Source organism: Drosophila santomea, chromosome 2L (assembly GCF_016746245.2).
Source record: "Drosophila santomea strain STO CAGO 1482 chromosome 2L, Prin_Dsan_1.1, whole genome shotgun sequence".
NCBI lineage: Eukaryota > Metazoa > Arthropoda > Insecta > Diptera > Drosophilidae > Drosophila > Drosophila santomea.
The window spans coordinates 18,671,996-18,697,224 of record NC_053016.2 but is presented as its reverse complement, the minus strand read 5'-3'; the positions used below and the strand labels follow the sequence as shown (position 1 = coordinate 18,697,224).

Genomic DNA, 25,229 nt, shown 5'->3' with positions numbered 1-25,229 from the left:
AGATGGAGACATTCTCACGATCGGCCACATCTTAACCAAATGCCCACCAGATGGCGTAAACAGTGCGTTCTGAAAATGTAAGCAAAAAGTAAACATTTTTAACAGTTAAAAGTGGAGCATGGAAACCCCCAGAGACTTTCCCCGAAAGCAGCTTAGCATGAAAAGCTTATCAACTAATACCTCTGCGCTGGGCTAGGCTGGTGACTAGCAAAACAAAGAAAAAGAACTTAAGATGAGGTCGGATTTGAGGTTGACTGCGGGCATATGCTGTCAATCACTTCAGAGGGTGAGAGGAGAGCTCTTCAGCCATTTCCGTTTCCGCCGCGAAATTTAATATGCCATCTAGTGCGTTGGTTTCCTCCAATTTCCATACTCTGCATTACCCGGTCCTGCCACTTTTGCACTATATGTTTCTATGTCTAAAAATATTTGCTGTTCCCCGTTTTCGAGTTTTCCCGCTACTCCATTTTGCCTTGTGCAAATTATTTTGCTATTCTTTAGTTACTATCGTTTCTGAATTCCCTAAGACTTATAAGTAGTATTTATCCAAGTATTTCAAGAGGCTTTATATTCTAGACCAAACATCTATTTCTTCAAAAAATTTGTTTGAAAAGGGCTTCAGCAAGGGAGAATGGTGTTAATAAATTGTGCTTCAAAAATATATTTATAATAGTTTCCTTTTTTGATTGAAGTATTAATTATTTATTAATTTAATAATTATGCGTTTATGTTTGGTTTTATTTTATGTTATTCCTAAATTGCTAATAGTTGTTTATTTACGCCAATTTTTGTAGACTTTGGCCGGCAGCCAACGCTTGCAAATGCTCAGAATTTGAAAAACTGAAAACGGCACGAAAAATTACGATAAATACAAAAAGAAAACCGTGACAATTGGGAATTTCAACTGAACAAAACCAGCTCAAAACTAAATACGATTTCAAAACAATAAGTTTTTGTGAAGAAATAAATATTTTTTGTACTCAAAAATAATTATAAAGCACAATTTGACTTTTTGACACAGAAACAGCGAGCTTGAAGATCTTGAAGTATACTTATATACATAAGTAAGAATACATATATGTGCAATCATGGTGTTGTGGGCGTTAGGGAATGTTAAAGGTATAGAAGATATGTATATGCCATCGATAGAAAAAATTGGGAAGATGGGTAGCAAAAAGAATAAAACAAGGTGGGAAATGTGGAAAAATATTAAGGGGAAAATTTATGGGAGACAACCGCCAGCTGAATCTGTTTGATGTTTACTTTTTTTTGTGTATGCGTGATAACGACTTGTCTATACCCTATACCAGAAGAATTGAATCTTAAATTGCAGACCTTATTAAAAGTTGTCTAGTTTTTAAAAATCTCCCAACGTTTACTTTACAAACGAATGCTCTCTTAATTCGGCTTTAAAGCACCGAGAACTTAACAGCGTGCGTTGGTGTTTTTTGAAGTTTTCATTTTTATAAAGTAGCCACAGGAGGTGGCAGGCTGGGGCACTCATAGGTAGCCATTTCACTGGAAATGCCATGGCAACGCAACAAAGGGAGCGCCACAAGCACACGCTTCTCTCGGCAACCCATGATATACAGAACACTGATCAAGTCTATGGCAACCTGGGTGGATGGGGTATGTGAACATGGAGGTGCTGCCTCCGATTGTCTGCTGCTGGGGATGTGAATGTGGCTGTGGCTGTTGCCGTTGTCGCTGAAGCATTTCATTAGCCACCCACGCACTCTGACACTCACAACCACAGCAAAGCGGGCCACAGATACAAATACGGATTCAGATACAGATACTGCCCCAGAGATACTCCGTCTCTGTGTGGGCGATTGTTGAGCACAGCACGCGCGCATTTCCCTCAACACAAGAGAATCCTGCAACTGACTATTTGCCACCCCAAATGCCATCCCAATCGCCATTCCAAATGTCACCCCATTCAACCTCTCAAAGCCCCCGACCTGTTGCATTTCGTGTAGGCTCCCCACTGCGGGGGACTCACGTTTGCGCACATTTCTTCTAAAAACGATAGAAAAGGAATTGTGCAATGGCTAATATACATATATCCTCATTTTACTTACAGTTATACAACAAAACTCAGGTGGAAGCAGCAGTGTCAACGTCAATGTCAATTCCCATTAACTACATACAATAAACCAATGTACAAATGCGTAATATAAGTGATCCACGCGAGTTTTCTATGACTATTTTCGAGCATTCACGGGATGCTCATTGAACAGTGGCCATAGATCATCTTTTCGGAGGGAATCACTGCAGGGACAGTTGGCTTCCTTATAAAGTAAGTCCTATCCTATAAAATTACCAGATTATATGGTAATTCTCTCAACTATCACTGTGTTAAGTGCATTATTAACAATTAGGTATACGATTATAACTAAAACTTTATATGCAAACGGTATACAGTTACCATTAATTTTATTTTGGTTTTATTATTTTTTTAAGAAAGTGTAGATGTATACAGTATTTCTAGGGAATTTTGATTGTATTACGAATCACAGGTTCATTTGGCGTACGTACAGTGCGTATACAGAGCTCTATCCATTTTGGACAAGCTCTTGGCTCTCGACCGGATTCCTGGGCAGTCTGCGACTACGAATACCAGATCGGACCAGACCTACAACAACAGCTGCGTATGCGAGATGTGCACAGACACAGACACACTGTAACTCGCACACACAGCCAAGTATCCAATACTTAAAATTAACGTAAAATATTTTTGCCAAGACTGTTTCCTTTCCTTTTCCATGGAAACGCGGGGCAGGGAAATTGAAGAGGAAACAAAAGCATTGTGTTACAAAGCTCCGTGCAGATATTGATGGTTTTGAATTGCCGAGCTCTAAGAAGCAACAGCATTTGCAGCTAATTAAGTATCTGCAGAGCTTCCCCTGTGTGTCAGAATTTTCCCTCTGGCATCATATCGAACGTCATTGAATGGCACCCAGTCCCGCTCTCTCCTTCGTTAATATAGCATTATATATTCAGGGGATCATCAAGTTTTCAAGCACGCGTCGCCCAAATGTATACACATCGGCGTGCGTACATATGTACATATACATATCTACATATATGATGTACAGAGGGCCGGAAAAGTTCACCTGAATATGAAATTTGTTCCAAACGCTGGGCGAGTTCCGTTTCTTTTCCTTTTTGTTTACGCTCGATAATTGCACTCGACGACCGCAATAAAGAAAAATTAAAGTTTCGCTTTGGCGGGCCCGCCGATCCCCCCATTGTCCGACCCCCTTTGACATTTGTGCAGTTTTGACTTGACGTCGTCGACGTCCCGTTCTCTGTCATTTCATTTGCAGCTTTAAGTATTTTGGCTGCGGGCCAAAATGTTTTTCACGTCTTGTTGTCGCTATGCCACAACCACACACTCTTACACATCCACTCACACTTATTCACCGGCGGCAGGCGAGAGGGACAGTTAGTGATTAAGCGTGAAAATATCAGATCCATCCCATCCATGGGGTACAGCAACCGCAACAGCGTCAAGAAGGAAAAACCACAAACTGGCAAAATTTTCTAGTTTTCTGCAACATTTTCTGCGACCGTTGGTCTCTGGTTTTCTAATTCTTTTTCTTCGCGTTTGGTTTTTGGCAAGTGCTGTATGCAAATTAAAATTGTTTCAGCGCAGATAAAATGTAATGTGAAGAGGACTGAGCCAAAAGAAATGAGTTTAATTCAATTTGAAAGATCCAATTCAATTGCGGGGAAATGGAGCTTGTTTCGTTGCAGAAAACTTAATGTATGGAAATGGGCAACGAAATTTTAGCTTAAAAGTTCCTTCTATTTCTTTGGTAAAATAAAAAACAAGTTTCGTTAAATATTAGTTTCACGCAAATAAATGAAGTTTTGAAAATTTTTTATATAAAATGTTTTCAAAAAGAGGTGAGCAATAGGGGATAATTAAATTTTTTGTGTGGCTCGTTATATAAAAAAGAGGCAGAAACTTATATTAAAAATCGTTTGTTTTTAATACATAATTTTTGGTTAGATATCATCTAATCGTATGTCGTTTCTGCGATTCTTTATAGTAAAGAAAACTAGCAAATTGTAAAGTAGTTTAACTTCTTTCTTTTTTGCTTTCCATTTGTTTTCTTTACCAATATCGCATAGCTCGGGATCATATATCGATCTGAGGCACACACATTCAGGCATTTCGGTTTCCATGTGCTTTTCACCGTCGGGATTATCCAGCTTGCTGCCAAGAAATACGAGCAAAGGGGCCAATACAGCGATATGGCCCCAACGTAAAGAAGATATATACACAGATATTTGTTTATACGGAATGTCAGTATAGCAAACACTGGTATCCTCTCGCTCGCTCCTTGCCTTCTCCCTTTTATTTGTATCTGTATCTGCATCTGTGTCGGCGTCTGTATCTGTATTTGTATCCGTATCCATCCATATGTGTATCTGCAGCTGCGCAATTGGCGACGACAGACATCAGGCGCTGTTAGCTGACATGGACCGCAACTGGTAGAGCGGGCAATATAGGATATATAGAGGGAGGGGAGGAATGGGGAGGGTGGGAGAGGGACATACCGCATGGGTCTTCTTTTTGCAGTTACACATCGAGGCGCTTTCGTAACGCATTTTGGCAGCACCTGTCTTCCCCCTTCCACACCCTCGGTGTTCAGCACCCCTCCCTCTTTGCCTATTCCCCACAGAAGCAGCCATTGCAAAATCTTGTGTAGAAAGATCGGAAAATTTCGAAAGAGAATTGCCGAGGGAAACTGAAATTTAATCAGCGAACCCACACCGACGTAGTTTTGGCAGGGGCCAGAGCGTACGTGTGCGGAAGAAGGGTGTGGGGAAGACACACACTAGCATCCAAAGTGAGAGACCAAAGCAGCGCACCGTAATGTGGGCACACACACCAATGCAGATCGTAGAGAGAGGTGTATTGAATGGGTGGAAAAGGGGGAAGACTGGCGATCGAGGCGAGCACTTTGTCTATATTTAGCCCGAAATGCAAATGGCGTCAGCGCTCACGCACACACTTATGCGCACAGACAGGCGAGAGGTGGATTATACTGAGGTGAGTTCTTGGATTTTTGCGCATGCGCTCCTTTCTCACAGATCGCCATTTTGAATATTGTCGATCGCGATACAGAAAACACAGGAAAACACATTGAGATAAAAAAAATTGAAGCTGAAAACCTGTATAGATTTTAATAGATTTTCCTCTTGGGCCATAACTAAATTTAAGATTTTGTTTTGGTTTTTGTTTTTGTTTAAATTTAACTTGTGAATGAACTGGCCAGCCGATCAGAGACAAGAACAGGTCGCCACCCCCTTAAAGGCCCCCAAATATTATCAATTTTCTGCAAGCGCCAAGTAAACAATCGATTTGAGCTAAAAATGTTATTGGCCCGAGTTTTATTTTTACAGAAGGCACACTGGCACGTGCCGTGTCTAAAATCGTGCAGAAAGCAGATATATAGATATATAGCCACAGTTGTGGATGCGGTTATAGATATAGTTCTCTACGTTTGCATCGTATCATCATAAACGCCGGGCTGTCCGTTCCTCTGGCTTGGTTGTTTCCATGTTTATACGGATATGTGAGTCTATGCTTGCCTTTCCTACATCTTCCTCATGCTCGGTGTTTTGCATTACTGCTCGACTGGGTGGTCCGAAAATGCAGACGGCTGATCTGCCCACCCATCTGAAAACGGAGGCACGACTTGTCTGTAGATTTCTTCTGGCGGCGCCTTTTTCGGAAATTTTTCTAATAATTTTTCGAAATATTGACTATGAGTCGTTGTAGTTTTGTGATATAAACCATTAAAATGGAAGTCTAAAGACGTTTTCTTTATAATATATTTCTAAACTGAATCTTTTTGCAGAGATCTACGTTGCCAGAAATGTGTTTACACTGTTAAATACCCTTGTTCTGTGCTCTAGTTTGGATAAGAGTTTAACGATCTTGTCTTTTTGCCCTTTTGCAAACGGCCAACCTTAACACAAAGTTATAAATTCCTATTGGATATTTCGATGGATTTCCTAGGTTCCTCCTAATCTATATTTAGATGTCCTCGCCTTCAGACCAATTGTTTTTCTATACCATTTGCCCCGGTCTCAGCTGTGTAACCCCAAACCAAAAGTGACAAACAGAATTATTGAAAAATTATGATTTCTTGGGCATGTCCCAATGCGTGACGAAGAACGAGGGACACATGAGCATGCATAGGTGGGCTGGAGGGGGAGTGGCCGTGGCCAAAGGATTGTCTGTTCTCCTCGGTGGAGAGTTCCCGAGTGCATTCCTCGCCGCCGAGTGGATTTCTACCGATCTCCGCTGGAGAAAAGCCACGTAGAGCACGCGTGGTGTGTGCAGGCCGAATTGTGCCCCTCGGCTTCAGTTCTTCTCCGATATAGGTGCCCCGCTCAGTTTACTAATTGCTTCCGTTTGCCGATGCTACGGGTGCTACGAGCACTACGGCTGTCCGAAGTTTTCAGGGGTCTAGAGACTCATTTTAATTGCATTTCTTTTAACGGTAACATCAGTGGCAGCCGTTTGCCCCCACCTCCCATCCCAATCCCTCTTGGCTGCCTGTCAGTCTGGGCGACGGTCTGACGGTCTGATGGTCTGATATTCTGATTCCCTGCCACGTCAATAACATTTGCGTACGGCAGAGATGCGTGTCGGTGAACCTGCCCATGCATATGTATGTGTGAGCACATGGGTGTGGGTGTCGAGGGGTTCTTCATTTTTTCCAGCTCTAGACTCCTTTAATTGGAATTCTCCTGCACCTAGCTGTTTTCAAAAAGCATGTTCTTTACGTTAAGCCCTGTTTGGTCCCGCCTCTGTCTTGACTTTGTTGTAGTTTCGGAGGCCCAATAAGTTGAAAAATCAAAGGAAACATTGCGAGTTCTGGCACGAACATATATACATATGTACATATGTGTATGTTTGGACATATAGTATAGTATAGTACTGTATATTATGCACATAACCTACACTGAAGGCATACACATTTTGAGTTTTAAAACCAAAAGGGTTCATACCAAAAATGGTAACTTACTTGTACTTGTTAAACACTAATCGGGTATAATTTGGATAAATTTTTATCTTTAATCCCATTTATAATGTATTACTTTACTTTTGAGTAGTTCCCAGCAAACCATTTCCATTTCATAATTTTTCCCCGAGTGTACGGAAACCCATAAGATGTTTCTACATCGATGCGCCTTATGGTCGCTGCTGCCGCTTCGTTTGGCTTTAGGTGAGAAAGACAACAATAAAATGTGGCTGCAGGCTCCTAGACAGATACAGATACAGAAACAGAAACATCTGCACACGGATACGGGCCTCAAGTGGCTTGGGTGCCTCCATTCCGATGCCCAGACATTCTCGGCCAGAGAATCCGCAGTCGAAGAGAATGTTATGCTAGATATGCCATTTGACTTTTGGTTCAGCAACTGCAATGGCAACCAGGAAACGACCTCGCCATCCAAATCGGCAGCTAAAGGATGCGCCCACTTGAGACCGGGCCTGTTATCGGTAATCCAGTCCATCCAGACCGGGGAAATGTGCCTCATTTGGTATGGGATTTCCTGAGTCTTTTATGCAACAAACATCTGATAGATTGAGGTTGAGAAATTGTCCCCGCGGTGCAAATGCTGGTTTGATAAACAGAGTTTGGTTTTCTATCGGGCAGGGGTATAAAGATTTTATTTCATCAATTGTATAGTAAGGATTAAAGTTAACGGCGCAAGAGAGAGATTATGTTTACTGCCATTTTAAAATGCAGCATTGATTTTAATATATTTACGGTCATGGCATATTTTGACTTTGAATTTTAAAGTCCAAAATCAATCCACGTATCACACATTTTAAATGTGTTCAAATAAATTCGAACGACTTTATTATTCCAAAATTATTGTTGAATTTTTAACCAGTTGCGCTATTTTATATATATATGTTTTTAGCTACGAAATGAAACTAGTGAAATCGATTTTAAAACTAATTTAAGAATATTTATTCAACAAATAGGTCTTTTCTTAATAATTAAGTAGTAGTAATATTTTAAAAGCAATTGTTAATCGAATTGAGAAGTTCAATACATCACCACCCAATCTCCCCGAGCATCATCCCAATTCGCTGCGTCACGCGTCACTTGTTGAGCCTTCAGATGGCTCTCTGTTCCGCCACCCTTCTCCTTGGATTCCCTACCAGCTTAGTGGCTCTGCTTTGGCATCGGCTTTGTTTGCGGCTTCGGCGAATGTCGCTTTGCATCAGCTTACAAGATTTATGGTATCCTTTCAACTTTAAACCCGCTCTGCTCACTTGTCGTCTGGGACTCAGCAGCAGCAGCGCAGCAGCTTCTCGGTTATCCAACTCGTTATCTGAGTTTTTTAGTCGATTTTTGCAGGGGGTATGCCGCACATGTGCGGACCCCGACTTGCCACCGATTTCTGGGGCTTCTGGAGATGCTTGGGTTTCTGGGGGGCGCGAACAGCGCGATGCAGGAGGTCAACGTGGTACGCGTGTGCATTGAACTGAGCGTCATAAATCGCTGGCGTCACGGGCGCGTTTTCGCAACTCGAGGTTTTTTGTAAGCCTCCCCAGTAACACCCACTTTTCTAATTTCCATTTTCGAATTTTTCCGCCTCTTTGCAGCTCAATCTTTTGTACCTGTTGTGTCGGCAAACTGCTGAAGGCGAGCTTCCACAAGAAGGTGAGTCCTTAGAACCTGTTTTGTTTTTCGGCTTGCTTCACCTTCTTATGAGGCACGTGCCGCGTATTATGAAGCTGGCCAACAAACACACACGCACTCGTGCGCAAGTTTGTGTTCGGGTGTGTGGGTGCAAGGCAAATATTTACACTCAATGGAACATAATAAAGACATTAGGGAAATATTGTGTTATGTGGGGGCATAACTCAGGTTCTGTGGGTGGAAATTGTATAAACTTATCAGCCCGTCGCCACCCCCTCCGGTTTCCCTTTTCCTCGTTTTCTCTCCCGCTGTGTGTGAGTGTGTGTGTGGGACACTTTTCTTTATTGCTCTGCGAGTTGTCAATTTCCGTGTGTCTGCCTGTTTGCCTGTCTGCTTTTCCCACCAGTTTTTCCCTTCCCTTTTCTCCAGCCAGGATGCTTGGTATTGTTTACCACGGTTTCAGTTTTTGCTAGATTGAAAAAATGAAGAAGGTAGCTTGGTTGCCTAGTTTTTACATTAGACTGCACATTCAACATCAGTCGTTGGAGTTTTTCATATGCAACAAATTCCCTACTTTAAAATCTCGGCATCACAATAAACAGTATTTCAAAGTAAAATTTGAAACAAACTTCCGATTGAATATGTTGTTTACCTTGCTGCCATAAGCTATATAATGGTTTTAGTCCGAAATTAATTATTGGGTTTTTATTTTAGTATACAAGGACTTATAAAAGTGTTTTTGTGTATGCTTCCCTTTTTAATACCAAGGATGCACTGTGCGCGTTATTAATAGCCTACTCTTCTACCAAAATGCGTTATAACAAGCAGAAATGTAACCTAAACCGCTTTTTAATGCCGTGAACTAAAGCAGCCGAGGCCAGCTTACTGCCACTCAAACTTTAGTTTTCCGCAGTACATGAATGTTTTAGTGTTTTCCCGAGTTTGCTTCAGTGTCAGCTGGGATATGCATAAATAACATTGATTGATATGCCACCCTATCAAAATGTATTCGCAGCTTTTCCGAATATTTCAAAATGATTACCCAACTCACTGTCGCTCGCCGAACGATATGCCACTTAGTAGATACTAGAGGAACACACTTTATGAAACCATCAATGAGCCAACTTATGAATGAATGCGACCAGTTTCGGGGAACTCAATTAGCTCACCTTGAATGTATGTCATCCGTTTCAATTATAAACCTTTTTGCAACTCGTCCTTGCCCCAAAAAAAGAGTTCTCGCATTAAATATGTGCCATTTCCCCAAACCAGATCAAAAGGAAAAGTGTGAGAAGTAAAAAATGCTTGGTAACAAGGGAAAATGGTCGACGGTGACAGTTTTGCGGACGGCAGGTCGTTCAGGATGTGTGCTAGAGCAGTTGAAAAGTTTTCTATTTGCTGTGCCATGCTAATTGCAAGTCGGGATGACAGTCAAAGCCAATTAGAGGCAGTTTTCGCATTCTAAGCCAGTCAAAATGGAAGGTTAGGCATCCGTACTTCTTCGCTGGGAACTTATCAGTCATGCAAACAGAGAAATGCTTTCACCGTCGAATCCGAATCCCTCGATCCTTCGCCCCGCAATGACACACGTGTTAAGGCGGAATTATTTGGGCTGACAGCCTGAAACTGAAGCTAAAAGAGGCTCTTCTGCGTGGGCGCTTAGCATCGGGGAAAATTGATTAGATTAGGCAAAATTCGACTTTGTCGAAGGAGGAGCGGGAAGAGGAACAGTAGCGTACTTAAGCTCGCATTTAATCACATTTAAATTGCACTCAATGCCCGGGGAAATTGATTGAGATTTTTATGAATTAGGGAGCAAGTCGGGGTCCTAAGCCCGTTTAAGTCAAGCAATTGAAATGTAATTAGGCAATGCTAATGGCGACACCTACCCCTCTCGTTCGGCAGGAAGTCGACCATCTCCTCAGAGACTTTTCCGAGTCGAAATAACTTGAGCTGAACTTCCATTGCTTTTTCGGGGACCAGCATTTGCATAATTGATACCACCGCAGATATTTTTCAATTTCAAAATCTCGACGAGCAATTAAAATGATGTTTTCCTGTTATTCCGTATGCTTACAACCCTCCGGATACACTTGGTCGTGTTCTACTGCTGGGTATCTACAAGATGGGCATGGCACGAAGGGCAATTTGAATGAGATTTATGAAATTACCTACGCAGCGTTTACAAAAAACCATCGGCGGAGGGTAGTGGAGTGGAGATGAATTTCACGTGGTTTGGCTTGGCTTGGGGTACTCGAAGATCCCCCTGAAGAAACAGAAACCCCTGCCAGGCAGTTAAAGTCGGACTCAACGCGCATTGAGGCTTCTGCTGCCGCTGCCGCTGCTGCTGCCTCACATGCCGCATGTTGCACATGTGTTGAGTGCATGCAACATGCAGCATAAACCGTACAGCAGACAGCATCGGGGTACATGGTCATGCGCAAATCGCCGGGCGGCGTTTATTGAATTAAGACTGTCGACGACTGTTTGCAGTTGGCAGTTGTCGCACCCAGTGGAAGCGTTAAAAGTCACAAGGACACTGCAACCGGGAATCGGAATGGAAATGGGAATGGGAGTGGAAAAGGGATCTTCGGATATACACACATGGATCGTTTGCTGCTGGGTTCTCAAACTGCAACATTGTGGCGCCGCCGAGAGGCGAGGGCCATAAAACGGGTAACTCGGTCGCGCTGCACTTGGTATCGGTTATGCGTGATTTTTACAGAATCCATTCACTCGACGGGGTCGGAGAAATATCTGCGGCATCTGGCATTTGCATATTACTAAGAAAGTCACGTTATACTTGCGCCTACTTAACTGCAACTGCAAAATGGGCATTCTTTAAGATTTCACCTCCCTCAAAGTCCTTTTGTGTGTGTTTTAACTTAAATATCACTTCAGTTATAACTGTAAAGTTATAGTTTACAGTAAGCAAAATTTCCATTTAAATATTTTCTTATTGATTCAAATGCCATATTGAAATCGCTAATCACTAAAAGCCTCGCTATTAGAATTATCTTTATTGTGTAAAAATAAACGCAAAATTATTTCTTATATGGTTTAGAATTACATATGGTAAAGTGTAAGAAACTTACTTATATTACATAAATAGGTTTCACTTTACATAGTAGATATCCTGGCTAAAAAGTAGTCAAAGCTTTTACTTGCCTCACAGAAGTGGACTAATCACATACAGCATTCCCAATTTTCCTGCCTCTATAAAGGACGAATTTCCTATTAAACTCTATCGGAATCAGGTATGGGGGGTACATGTATCCCTACTTTATTATCTTTTCGCCTGCATAACCTGCATAATAGAGCGTGTTTAACGTGAATAATATCTCGCTTAACGGAACAATAGCCAGGGTCTGGGTCACAGGACTTTGGATCCCACTTGGCTGGCAGCCCGATTCACAAATTAAGCCCCAACTTCAGCCATACAACTACTTTACCTCTGTCTGAATAGGCAATCATCAATCGAGCAGAAACAATGAATCGTTGGTTGCCGCACACCCTAGGATCCTACGGGTCCTACCATTTTAGCTCTTGCGTTTCTAAGCCAAAGTGTTTGTTTTGTGTATATTTAGTAAACTAGCTAGCATATAATAAATGAAAAAGGAGATCAATATTACAGTTAACAGCGGAGTTAATTAGCTAAACAGCAGTAACGATTTTAAAGTTACCTATTAGAAAAAAAGTATTTTTCTTAATAGTTATATTTTCTTTTTTAAAGAGCGTAACTCACCAACGCCATTAAGTATGCAACATATTGTGTAACAGGGTATCGAGTATAATTCAACGTTTTTCGCTCACCTTTTTATGTGCCAAACGCAAGTCAACAAAGTTTTTATTAAGCTGCGTCGAGGGGAAAAACTAATGGTAGGTTGGTGTTTATAAAGAGGATCCAGTTGCAAGGACAAATAAGTAAAATACACACAAAAAAAACCAGAAACTTGGTAAATGGGGAGAGGGAGGTCCTGGAAGGCCGGGAGATACGGATACAAAGGAAAACGGAAACCAAAGCGATGTTTAGCAGGGGTGTAGTTAAGGGGGTGGTGAAGTGGGGAATAATTAACATTTATGGGAGGGTGCTAGAGCGGGACAACAAGCTCTGCGAGGGAACTAACTGTAACTGTTGCTGATTGATCAAGTGTGTGCGTGTGTCTGGCTGGGGCACAAACAAAAACCATATGTTTCTCGTTCGACTCCCGCACGCACTCACTCACAATCCGAATTACTCACTCACCCCACCAGCCCGCCACCTCTCGCTCACTCTTGCTTTCGTTGTGAGTAAGAACTCAAAGTCAGCGACTGCGCACTCCCTTTCTCTCCCGCTCTCTCATTCTCTGGTGTGATGTGTGTGTGCGATATTCTGTTACACAAAAAGGCAAAAACAAAAGGCACCGTTAGAAGGTGTGAGCGTGTGAGTGAGTTCACCACGAAACGAAAATCCTCACCGCCAGCCTACGTACGTGTTCGTTGGTAGCTGTGCCTGTTTGTGTGTGGGACTACGAGAGAGCCTGCCAGTGCAGTTGTGTGCGGGCGTATCTGTGTGTGCGTACTTGGCGTTACGACGTCAACGACGGCATATCCGTCAGTACGTTTGTACGCGTCCGCAGCGCCGCTTCTTCAGTTTTTCGGTTTTCGGGATTTCGAGATTTTGAGATTTCGATTCGATTCGATTTCGGCAGATCAGTTTGCGATCCGTTTGCGAGTTCGATATTTTCATTCCGAGCCAAAGATCCAACGATCCGATTCCGCTAGCGATTCACAACAGATAGAGATCCTAAATCGAACGCCGCGAGAAATTATGCTGGCCCGCTGCTCTCGCACTACGCGCAATAATTTATTTTTACTCCATATAAACAAATTCAACGTCTATTTCCAAAAATAAATGGCAACAATAATAAAAATAACAACAGCCGTCGGACAATTATAAGTTTTTATTTTTAACTTTTATTTGCGCCAACCGCCGCCGCGACATCACCTCTCCCGCCCCGTCCCCGGACTTTGTTTATATTTACAAAAAGCTAAAGCACACGACAAACACAACAGCAAACATATCACTGACTGCATTTCGCCCCGATGTTTATCGAACAAGCGGCGTAAACAAAGCCAGAATTCAAACAATAATTCAATTTGCATCTCAATTGCAAAGATTTTCGTGTGTGTGCTCGGAAACATTTGTGCAAACACCTCTCCAGCGACCTGACATCCCCGCAAAGTTCAAAACTCGTCGGTTTCTATTGGGCAGTGTATTTTTGAGAACATTTTTCGCGGAAACGGAAGCTCAGCTGAAAAGCGATTCATGTAAGTTTATCTACTGAAAAGGAATGTCTTCGACTTGCAAACTAGTTTTTAGAACAATCGTGAATTTGGCTACCCTTGCAAAAGGAGTAATAAGCTTTCCATTCGACTGATATGTCTCATTGCTTCATTATGGTTTTTTTGTTAGTCATACTTTTGGAGATATTTTTATATCAACATGTGAATTCTATAATTTAAATTTGGTTTTTCCACCTTATTCACTTACTACGTGGTGTGATTTTCGTTTGTTGAAAGACTTATCATTCCGTCCATAGGCGTAGTAATTATTTACAGATCATCGATGGGCTGTAAACCCCTCCTTTCATTTGCCGATAGGGCAATTTGATTATCTATAATTTACAATTACAAAAACACTGGCAGCCGGCATGTCGGTAACCAAATAACCAAGTTACCCATGCAAACTGGCGTCATCGCTGGGCCAAACGATTGGATTCCGAAGAAAGAGAGAGATATCGGCCGGGTTTTCGAATTGTGCCTCGCTGTCTTGGTTCCAGTTATTCCCTTTCAATTGATATCGTTCGATGTTTCAATTTCTTTTCCCGCGATTTAATGCTGAAAGTAGCTGCCATATATATACGGACGGGCGAGCAGGCATACACACATACTATATATGTTCCACTGATAAGCGATTTTCGTATCAATATTGAGGGACCGCGAGAATCGTACTCCTCCAGCGAAGTTCAAATCCATTTCCCTGCTATCAAGTTCTTTTGCATGTAGTTTTTATGGCCCGACCGACCGACCGACCAACCGACCAACCGACCAACCAACCAACCGACCGACCGACTAACTGCCTGATTTACTGGCTGGCTGGCTGATTGGCGAATTTGCTGATAATTGTCTGCACTTTGTTTCAGCCAGCAGCAAATGCACAGAGAATTATATTTTCTCTTATCTCGCTTCAGCCAGCTGGACATGCGTGCAATGCACTTTGACACCTACGCAGGATCTTAAGGAGGGGGTTACAAGGGGAGGGAGTAGGGGCTTTTCTATTCGATCCAGGGGGCAGTGGGTTCAAACAGCAAACAAAGCCATTCCAAGGCGATAATCACCGCAGATTTGCCGTGGACTTAGCCACGGCGATCGCCGAAAAACGATAACGTTTATTCGTCAATGCAGAGCCTAGATAACGGGACCCCACCTCTGATCACGTTCACGATCACCATCATCAACCTCGATGATCTTGAACACTGTTTGTTATAGTCACGTTTGGGCCGCGTTTCTATTTCAAGAGGTTCAACTAAAGGAGAAAATATAATAATCTAATTTATTATTATTTTAGATTTAATTAATAACTTATTAATAATTAATAACTGCTCACCGTTAAAAGGGAAAAATAAACTTTTAAACAGTATATTTGTTTGCCTTTCAACTAGTTTTAAAATTCAATGAAAATAGAATTCAATCCACAAAGGAAAACCCAACCAACATCTTATCAGGTCAAAATAATTTGTTGGCAAATTTTCAACGAAAAATAGTTGAGTTACGTTTGTTGTTCTCGTTCCGCGCTTGATAAAAAATTCGCAATCAAAATTTGTTTTATTTGCCCGCGTTTATGCGGCCACTATCTGCCATCGAGAGCGAGAGTTTTTCTTATCACACGTGCGCATGTGAAGGTGCCTAGGCTCACTGACAAACCACATGAAACACAATAAGGCGGTTGTATTGGTGTAGTTATTAAAAAATAAATGTTCCTTTGCCATTTGCCGTGTTTGCGGCTCTCGAGTGTCTGTGATAATTATGGTTATTGCCGCCGTGCTCCACCACATATAATACAAAATAATAATTATTATTATTATTATAACGATTTCTTTCTGTTTCTGTTTGTGTTTGTGCTTGTGTTTTGGTTTTGATTTGGCTCCCTCTGCCACACTCCGCCCGACTTTGCGGATGTGTAGGTGCTGGCGATAAGATAGAAGTGCTCTAGGTGTACTTCTGGGTGACTCGGGGCCCGAGAACTCAAATTTGTTCGACTACCTTAACATGGGACGCGTGTTTCGGGGCGTAAAACAAAACCTTGGATTCTTTGCTTTCGCTCACATTTTTGCAATCGAAATTGTTGATAAACGACTGCAGGAAGGAGTCAGATATCGCGGAGGCAATGCGATTGCTTGCAAAAATATTGGAAATCGAAGTTTGCAGATATTTCACTTACTTTAAAGAGAAACATTTTAACTCAGAAGTATTTTTCATTTGCTTTTAGCCTCGATATTCACAGAACGTGTGTTAGTTGTGGGAATTATTTTGTGGGTGATACGGCTGCTTTTTGATAATGCAATAATGATAGAAAAAATGTAAAAGTACACCGGTCTACAGACAATAAATGTATATTTTAAAATAAATAAGAAATAACGGATCTGGAATAGAAATGTTAATTGCGTGATAAGGACTTTTAGCTTCTCAACATGTCAGTTTTAGTCAGTTTTTATTCTTCAAAGTCAATCTTATATCTCTTCGTCGTAAAGTAGAATTGTTGGCTATCCCCAACTTCTTTGTTTGTAATTTACAGTTCTAAACTCAATTTCCGACCGCCCTCGAACACCACAAAAAGTTACGCCTCATTGGCAGTACGAAATGACTCGTTTTCATCGCGTCTTAAAGCGCGCGCGTGTCTTTAATTAAGTCAAGATTTATAACCAGGGTCCCAAGAATGCGTTAACTGCGGCACATCAACAACAATAAGAAAAGTCGGGGACATTGACGGATCTGCGGCTGACGAAAAGTGAAAGTGAGCTGCGACCAGGGAAGTCAAGGAAGACAGACCAAAAATCCCAGAGCTTGTGAAATAGGAAAAATTAACAAATATATCTAGAACACCCACAGGTCAGGCAAACGTCCGTATAAACCCTCGGAATGGTTATTATTTGAACTGGAGGTGATAAATAAGGAGTTTTTAAAACTTGAAATTTGGCCGCTCAGCTGCCATAACACGAAATTTGTGAAAGGTCTCTCGTTCGCGATCTCTGTCGCTCTAATTGAGGCTGTAAGCTCCAGGCGGTGAGAGATTGCATTCAGATCGGCTCATCTCATTGCGATCGCAACTGGTTTTAAATCGGTCCGGGGTTCATTCCTCCAAAATACGGAAAAGTTTAACATTTGCATAAATTTGCCCGCAACAAATGCTAATTGAGCGCAATCAAGGCGAGCAACAAGTTTTCGCCTTTTAATGCTTGCTCATCGGAGAAAAAGCCGCAGAGCGTGATTCACTAAATCAAATCGATAATGTCCCCGCCTTTGTTGGTCCAAACAATTAGGGAAAGCGCGAAGTTGCTAAGCAGAAGGCTTCCCTCCAGTCCAGTTCAACTGGCAAACTGAGGAACTGAAAATCAGAGAACACCCACATTCTTGAGATTTGTTCTTGGCCATTTGCCTAATGATGCCGCCACAGTCTATGGGCCAATTAAATGGAGAAGCTTGCAAACGTGTGGCGGCAGTTTGCTTCGTTTTAATTGCCCGGCCACAAGACAAATGTCTTGACACACATCCTCCAATGGAACAGACTCGGCACATCCTTCCTTCCTTACTTCCATTCGTCCTGCTGGCATCCTGCTCAAGTGCCGCCTTTGCCGTTGACCCAGTGAAATGCAGCAGCCGCAAATTGTAGATTGGTGCAATGAAAACCGTGTTAAGTTTTTTTGTCCCCGGGCCACGGATTCCGCACATCCTTCTTTCTTTGTTTGCTCGCCACATTCCGTTGCGGTGATTAGTCCAGCTCTCCTCCCCCATTTCTCTCAACTTTTTAGCTGCAATTAGTCAAATATTTCTGCTGCCATTCTTGATTGTTTTCGCAGAAGCCCACACCTGCAGCACTTGAAGTGCCGCTTGACTAAACAAACACCAGTGAGTGCCCATTACTATACTATGTGTTCTCCGCGAATGACGTGACGAATTGATTTAGGTTTAAGTTAACTTTTCGGCAACTTGAAATTCTTGCGAGATTAGATACTAGTTCAGCTGTTGTTTTTACTGGCCACCCAAAATACAGATTTCCGAAAAAACAATCAGTATGATTAGCATGATTGATGATGGGTGGGAAATAAATTCTTCTTATAATTGCCTATTAGCCGTTAGAATTCAAACTATACGTTGCATTACTGACTTTATATATACGATTTATTCTAATATCTAATGTCTTAGATAATTAGATTGAAGATAACAACTAACCGAAAAACTACTAATGCCACTATAACCGTGTTTTGCTTTTTACACACATTGAAGTAATGAAGTTAAATATAATTTGCTTAAAATACCATAAATATTCTGCCTGTTTAAATAACTTCGACTTATCGACACTGTGGTGACATTTAAAAACACCCCACGCTTGTCTGGTTTTATGCAGTAGCCAAAGCAGCGGGAGTTTAATTCAATTGCAGACGCTGATAAGTATGCTACAAAACAAGACAAATTCGTAATTTGAGCACTTGATATCCTGCTGCTGACTGCCACATGGCCTTCTGTTTGCCACCACCCCATTTTCCGCCCTTTCCCTTTTGCAATTGTTGCAATGACTCCCGAAGTCACAGACATACACACAGAAACACTCAGTGACATGTGGCTCCAATTGACTCACTTGCGGTGTGATAAGTTCGCAGCTCTTGTTAATTATTCATCTCTTGGATTGACGCACTTGCTGCACAAGTAGGACCTCTGCTACTTATCGGAAAACTGAGCATCCGTCTGCGGTGGCTACCGATGCAGTGGAACACACAAAGCCACTCAAGAAGTGACTAAAACATGAGTTACTGCCGGGGGCTCAATCGCAAGCCTATTCCGAGATAATCCCCTGAACGGCAGTCACAAAATGGTGAGTGGCACATCCTAAGCGGATTAGGTGTCCTTTAATTAAGGCCCAAGTGCTTATCCCAAACACAAACAGCAGCAAACAAGGACCGAAATTTGTTCTGCTGGATAGAATTTTCGAAAATCTAATATTGATTACTAAACGGATAATTATTGATTGGTGGGGAAATGGGTATAATGATATATGGGACGACACTGCGTATACTTAATACCCTATCTTTTACTTCCATTGGGAGCAACCCTTGTCCGTGGTCATGCCATTAAATCTCTGAAAGAAAAGTCATCGAGCGGCTTTATTCACTCCGCGTTGTCTCCGACTTGAGTTGCTATCGAATCAAATGGTAGCGTCATCAATATCATTATCGATTCATTCCTTATGCCCGGTGCCTGCTTCCATTTCGTTTCTTTTCCATATCAATAATGAATGTTCAAGTCACCGAATACAAAACTCACGCATAATCATGGCGGGTCGCCCCAATAAAAGAAAGAAAGGCAAATGGGAAAAAGCTGGGAAAATGTATCGAATTTGTTGAGTGTGTCCTCGCTTCTGCAAGCGTGTAAAGCGTGGGTGTGTGTAAATGTGAGTGTGAGTGTGTTTGCTGGCTGTCACACATATTCGTCAAGGCTAAGACCCCACCCCCTTCCCCGCAACGTCCTGTCACAACCCATTTCGCCCGCCCACCCACAATGCCACCACCCTCATCCCGCTGGCTCAGCTGAAAGCTGAAGCATATTGCGTAGGTCGCTGCGTGAGTCGTCGAAAAGTGAGCGGGGAAACGGAAGGGAAAGGAATGGAAAGGAAAGCGTTGCCAAGGCACTTGTTGTTTTTGTCCCCGGTCCTGGCCAGAGGACAAACGACAGGCGGAGACGGAGACGAAGACGGAAGGGAAGGGAAGACCAAAACGGAGGCAACTGAAATTTATCCGCCTCGATTTCCTTTTCCCAGGCACGGAGAATAAAATATGTTTCCTTCTCGAAATATTATACTTCACCAGGGAACATCATTTATACATGTTAGATTCCATATTCATATAGAAAGGGAATGTTCTGTTATCCCAATGTTAGTTATCAAGGAACTGGAGCATCTGAAATATTACAGTGAAATAGACCTATATTTGCAGGAAAGTAAGCGTAATTTCATCAGCTCGAAAATCAAGCATTTATAAAAATAGATCTTAAAGCGTCGTGCTTGTTTGTCTACCTGTGAAAAAATAATTTCTTTCCAGTTGTGCATCCCAGTTTATCTGAGTGATTGAATTGCCCGACTCAAAGGAGCAGTGCGGAACTCTGCGTGTGTTTTTGCTGGCTCGCGTTTTCCAGCCACGTGCCGATGCCGCAGAGGAAAAATGGCGAAAAGCTGGGATAGTGGGGAAAGTGGGGAAAGATATAGGGACCCAGCTTCCGCCGGTGCTCTTGAGTGTTCTCGTTGCCCCAGGCAAGAGGAATAACGGGATCTGGAGTGCCGCTTCCGTTTCCGCTTTTAAACAGTTTGCGAGTTAACTTGTTGGCACATCCTTATTGATTAGGTGCGTGTGTGGAGAGCGCTGGTAGGACATCAAAGGGATAGATCTAGGGTCCAGGGCCTGTGCCGGAGGGACAGCGCGAATTTAATCATGCGTGGGGTCAGTCGCCATCAATTAACTGAAGCCCATCGCCCATCTCATGAAATAGGTCAACGTGGGCGATATATAGTACGATGAATTGGCGACACAAGTTGCTCTTCATCTTCATTAGCGGTGCATTGAACTTTCAGCGCCAGTGGAGCGACAATGGAGCAAGTTGACCGCAAATCCTTCCCCGTCCATCTGGAAAACCCCTTTGAAGTCGCCAGCTAAGTGGGTTAAATGGTCAGCCATGGGTTAACTACTCCCGCACTCCCACTTCAACCTTTTAAGCCAGTCAATCACTTATCGTTTCTCTCCTCCTAATTTCTCTTTTCAGTTACCTAAGGACAATTTATACGGAAACACAATTATATAAAACAATATACACACCTATATACAAGTAGAATTTGCCGTTTTAACAAGCCGTCCACTTTTAAAGCAAACAGAAGGGATTATATATTGACAACCTATATAAATATGCCCCACGTCTGCCACGTCAGGAAGAGCCACAGCAATCCGCAGGGCAGCAACTAACGGATATTTCCCGCCAGCTGCCGGAAATCCAGTAGCAAATCCAGCCAACCAGCGACCAAGCCAGCAGGAATAGGAATCAGCCAGACGAGCACAAGGACACCGCCATCCCCGTTTCCATCGCAGGAGGATAGGAAATCTGTTGCCATGGGCCGCAAAAAAATTCAAATATCACGCATCACCGATGAACGCAATCGGCAGGTGAGTGTCGCAATGTGTTTGCCAATCCGTAGCAATAATAATACAAATTCACTGAACATCTCTTGTTTGCCATCCTCGAAACAGAGGCTTCAAATTTGCCATGGCAATGAAACTTAATTAAGACAGGTGAATCATCGACTCATGGCTATTAAATTGAAATCAATTCTGAGTCGAGATAGCGTTTCATCATTAAGCTGTAACAATGGGTCTTCAGTGAATTTAGTTGGTTTAGTTGGATAAGACAAGGTGATTTGATACCTGATTAACGAGTATGGTAGTGGATTTTTATAAAGAATAATGCATTCTGAGATTTTGCTCAATACAATTCTGCTCCACAAAGCCATCAAAAAATAGGGAAAGACATTTAAAAGTACTTTTGCCTATTTAGTGCGGATATAATTTTCTTTTACCTTACCCATTTTGAAATTGTCGAGCGTGTGCCGTGTCATCGCAAGGTTTTCCCACCGACTTTCTGTTCCTTTCTGGCTGGGGCTACGTCTTGGACAAGCCATAAACGCGCCATCGCGAGCAGCGAAAAAAAAAAACTGAACATGGAACAGTAACAACTTGTTTATGGTGCTGCCCCTTTGGCCTTGACTCGGCCATAATCGATTCATTACCAACTAGGCAGCTAGGAAACGAACAAGGGCCTGGGGCACTTTCCCACTTGTCCGGGCCACTTTGGCTAAGGCCATGCCTCTAATTACATTTTCGAACCGCATAAATATTTGAGCATGAGCAGTAATTGAACGCACTTCCGTTTCCTATTCTCTTCCCGCCCGCGCAGGTGACCTTCAACAAGCGCAAGTTCGGCGTGATGAAGAAGGCCTACGAGCTGTCCGTGCTCTGCGACTGCGAGATCGCCCTGATCATCTTCTCGTCGAGCAACAAGCTGTACCAGTACGCCAGCACCGACATGGATCGCGTCCTGCTCAAGTACACCGAGTACAACGAGCCCCACGAGTCCCTCACCAACAAGAACATCATCGAGGTAAGTTGGAGGGTGTGGAAAATTGGACGGAAAATCGGGGGAAAGCGGCTCAAAAGGGAGCGCCAGTATGCAAATTCAAGGGAGCCGTGAAAAGCACAGCAGCACACCAGAAGCAGGCGGTGAAATGCAAGGGGAACACAAATGAACTGTTGACAAGACCTAAAGGTACCCTGTAGTTCTGTTAAAAAAGCTATATTACATTCAGAAATAACTTGAAACTAGCGTCTCAGCAATGATAACGTTGAAAATAAGTAAAATGGTTACCAGTAAAATATAGCTCTAAGAACTATAAGCAAATACAAATGCCATAAATCGCCTTAAAAATGAATCTATATCTGTGCATGCTTACTCCTCACATTCCTGATTAAATTCATACTTGCGGAAGCAAACACGTATCGCCTTTAGCAAGGATTAAGGCAATATCTCGGAGGGACACTCGACAGCAACATTTGGCAGAGGGAGAGGGAGAGGGAGAGGTAGGGGAAATGTGGGGACGAATCCGGCGGACGAGATGGGGAAATGTCGCCAGAGTATTTTGCATTTCTAATGCGACGGCGTCGTCTCGGTTTCATCGTTCCGCCGTTGTTGCTGTCCGCGCGTAAATGGTTTTGTAATGTTAATGCTGCAGAGGAACGGAGGAGAGAGCAGGACAAGATTTGCATTTACATAATTTAGCACAACAATGCCTCAAGTGGCAGGGGAGGGTAGAGCCTCGGGCAATTATCACGTCACTCGTTGGACTTCGATTTCAAGTTTCCCCGTTCATTTGGGCTTTCGCTTTGCAGAAGGAGAACAAGAACGGCGTGATGTCGCCGGACTCGCCCGAAGCCGAAACGGACTACACACTCACTCCGCGAACGGAGGCCAAGTACAACAAGATCGACGAGGAGTTCCAGAACATGATGCAGCGCAACCAGATGGCCATCGGCGGAGCGGGCGCCCCTCGCCAGCTTCCAAACAGCAGCTACACGCTGCCCGTTTCCGTTCCGGTGCCGGGATCCTACGGCGACAACCTACTGCAGGCCAGTCCACAGATGTCCCACACCAACATCAGCCCCCGTCCATCGAGTTCGGAGACGGATTCAGGTGGGATGTCCCTGATAAGTTAGTACAGTGTCTCGCGCCAGCTGCACACACATTTCTATCTATCTATCTATCGTTGGTTCTGTTCTGGATTCGTTGCCTCGTTACTCTCTGATCTGATTTGCATGCTTGCTCGGAACTCTAATACTCTAACCTTTAACCTTCAAACGTGCTTTTGTTGTTTCTGATATTTATTTATTTTATTTATTTCTGGTTTCTCTAACCCACTCACCTCCATCTAACCAAGTTGCGTGCGAAGTTCTGTATACCATATAAATATATATATAGCGATAGCAATCCGGTCTAAACGTGTGTTTGCATACTCTTATCTTTTCTTTGGCTCATCAGTCTATCCATCGGGTTCCATGCTGGAGATGTCGAACGGCTATCCGCATTCACACTCGCCGCTTGTGGGATCACCGAGTCCGGGTCCCAGTCCCGGCATAGGTGGGCATAAACATTACTCCTCCTCCTCCTCCTTCCCCATCTAACCCACTCCACCTTACTCACACCATCATCGTCGCAATCTGTGGTAATGGCCCCCAACTAACCTAGACCTCCTTGCAGCCCACCACTTGTCCATTAAGCAGCAGTCGCCGGGCAGCCAGAACGGACGAGCTTCCAATCTGAGGGTTGTCATACCGCCCACCATTGCCCCCATACCGCCCAATATGTCAGCGCCGGATGACGGGGGATATGCAGATGTGAGTACCCTACACATGTAGTTTCCCCAATTGGGCTTATCCTTATCCTTGTTTAATCTCCTGCCCTTAGCAACGACAGAGTCAGGCATCGCTAAACACGCCAGTGGTCACGCTGCAGACGCCGATTCCCGCCCTCACGAGCTATTCCTTCGGGGCGCAGGACTTCTCCTCCTCGGGCGTAATGAACAGCGCGGATATCATGAGCCTCAACACCTGGCATCAGGGCCTGGTGCCGCACTCTAGGTGAGCATTACTAGCCTGGGATTATTGGACAAGGCGGCGGATGCACCACTTACAGTTACCCCAATATGTTACTTTTGATAGCTTGTTAATAATGTTGATGCTTCTCTGTTTCCCAGTCTCTCGCACCTGGCAGTCTCGAATAGCACGCCGCCGCCCGCCACCTCCCCCGTCTCCATAAAGGTCAAGGCTGAGCCGCAGTCGCCGCCGAGAGATCTTTCCGCCAGCGGCCATCAGCAGAACAGCAATGGTTCCACGGGCAGCGGCGGATCCAGCAGCAGCACCAGCAGCAATGCAAGCGGAGGCGGAGGAGCAGGCGGCGGTGGAGCCGTCAGCGCAGCCAATGTCATTACGCACTTGAACAACGTCAGTGTCCTGGCGGGAGGTCCTTCGGGGCAGGGAGGAGGAGGCGGGGCCGGCGGCAGCAACGGGAATGTCGAGCAGGCCACCAATCTTAGCGTCCTGAGCCACGCGCAGCAGCACCACCTGGTCATGCCCAACTCGCGGCCCTCATCCACGGGCCACATCACACCCACTCCAGGTATGGTTTTGATTCCTGCACCTTTATGCTCTACTTTCCTTTGTTCTTTGACTTATCCCTCGTGTTTGAAGGATTTCCGCTTGCAAAAATTGCTGCCGTTTGTCTACTAATTTTTCTAGAGTTGCAAATTTACAAAATACAACATGTTAATCTTTATAGCGGCATGTTCTTAGTGCTAAACGCTCTTTCTTTATCTCTCTGTTAACGTTTAATTTCCTGTGCCCAACGGGCGTATACTTAACTCAAGATTACGTATACGCTGCGTTGTCCGTCGAGGCACTTTGATTTTTGTTTCCTCTCACTTGCAACCTGCCGTTCTAATATTGTTACTATATAATACGATTGTCTTTTTTTGCATTAACCCACAACGACAACGACAACAACTACAATGTGTGGTAATATTTAGGGCATGATAAGTATGAAGGATATCCGTACCGCGCGCTAATGGGACATAATCCTAGATGGAATTTTGCCGGTAAATTGGCCACAAACGAAATACATCAAATACATTCAGACACA

General features: G+C 43.4%; 1 protein-coding gene across 8 annotated transcripts in view; it reads left to right on the top strand.

The window, feature by feature from the left end:
* Positions 1 to 25,229, top strand: part of LOC120443778 (myocyte-specific enhancer factor 2) — a 45,322-nt gene that overhangs the window by 16,209 nt on the left and 3,884 nt on the right. For 2 of the 8 annotated variants that reach the window (XM_039623103.2, XM_039623105.2), the window contains exons 2-10: positions 2,084 to 2,299; positions 8,651 to 8,708; positions 20,757 to 21,151; positions 21,939 to 22,142; positions 22,928 to 23,246; positions 23,574 to 23,672; positions 23,793 to 23,929; positions 24,000 to 24,172; positions 24,289 to 24,710. In XM_039623103.2, coding sequence (XP_039479037.1) covers positions 21,098 to 21,151; positions 21,939 to 22,142; positions 22,928 to 23,246; positions 23,574 to 23,672; positions 23,793 to 23,929; positions 24,000 to 24,172; positions 24,289 to 24,710 — 1,408 coding nt within the window. In that variant the 5' untranslated portion in view covers positions 2,084 to 2,299; positions 8,651 to 8,708; positions 20,757 to 21,097. Of the gene's footprint in view, positions 1 to 2,083; positions 2,300 to 8,650; positions 8,709 to 20,756; positions 21,152 to 21,938; positions 22,143 to 22,927; positions 23,247 to 23,573; positions 23,673 to 23,792; positions 23,930 to 23,999; positions 24,173 to 24,288; positions 24,711 to 25,116; positions 25,186 to 25,229 lie in introns of all 8 variants that reach the window. The other 6 variants (XM_039623104.2, XM_039623106.2, XM_039623102.2 and 3 more) reach the window with 5 other exon arrangements.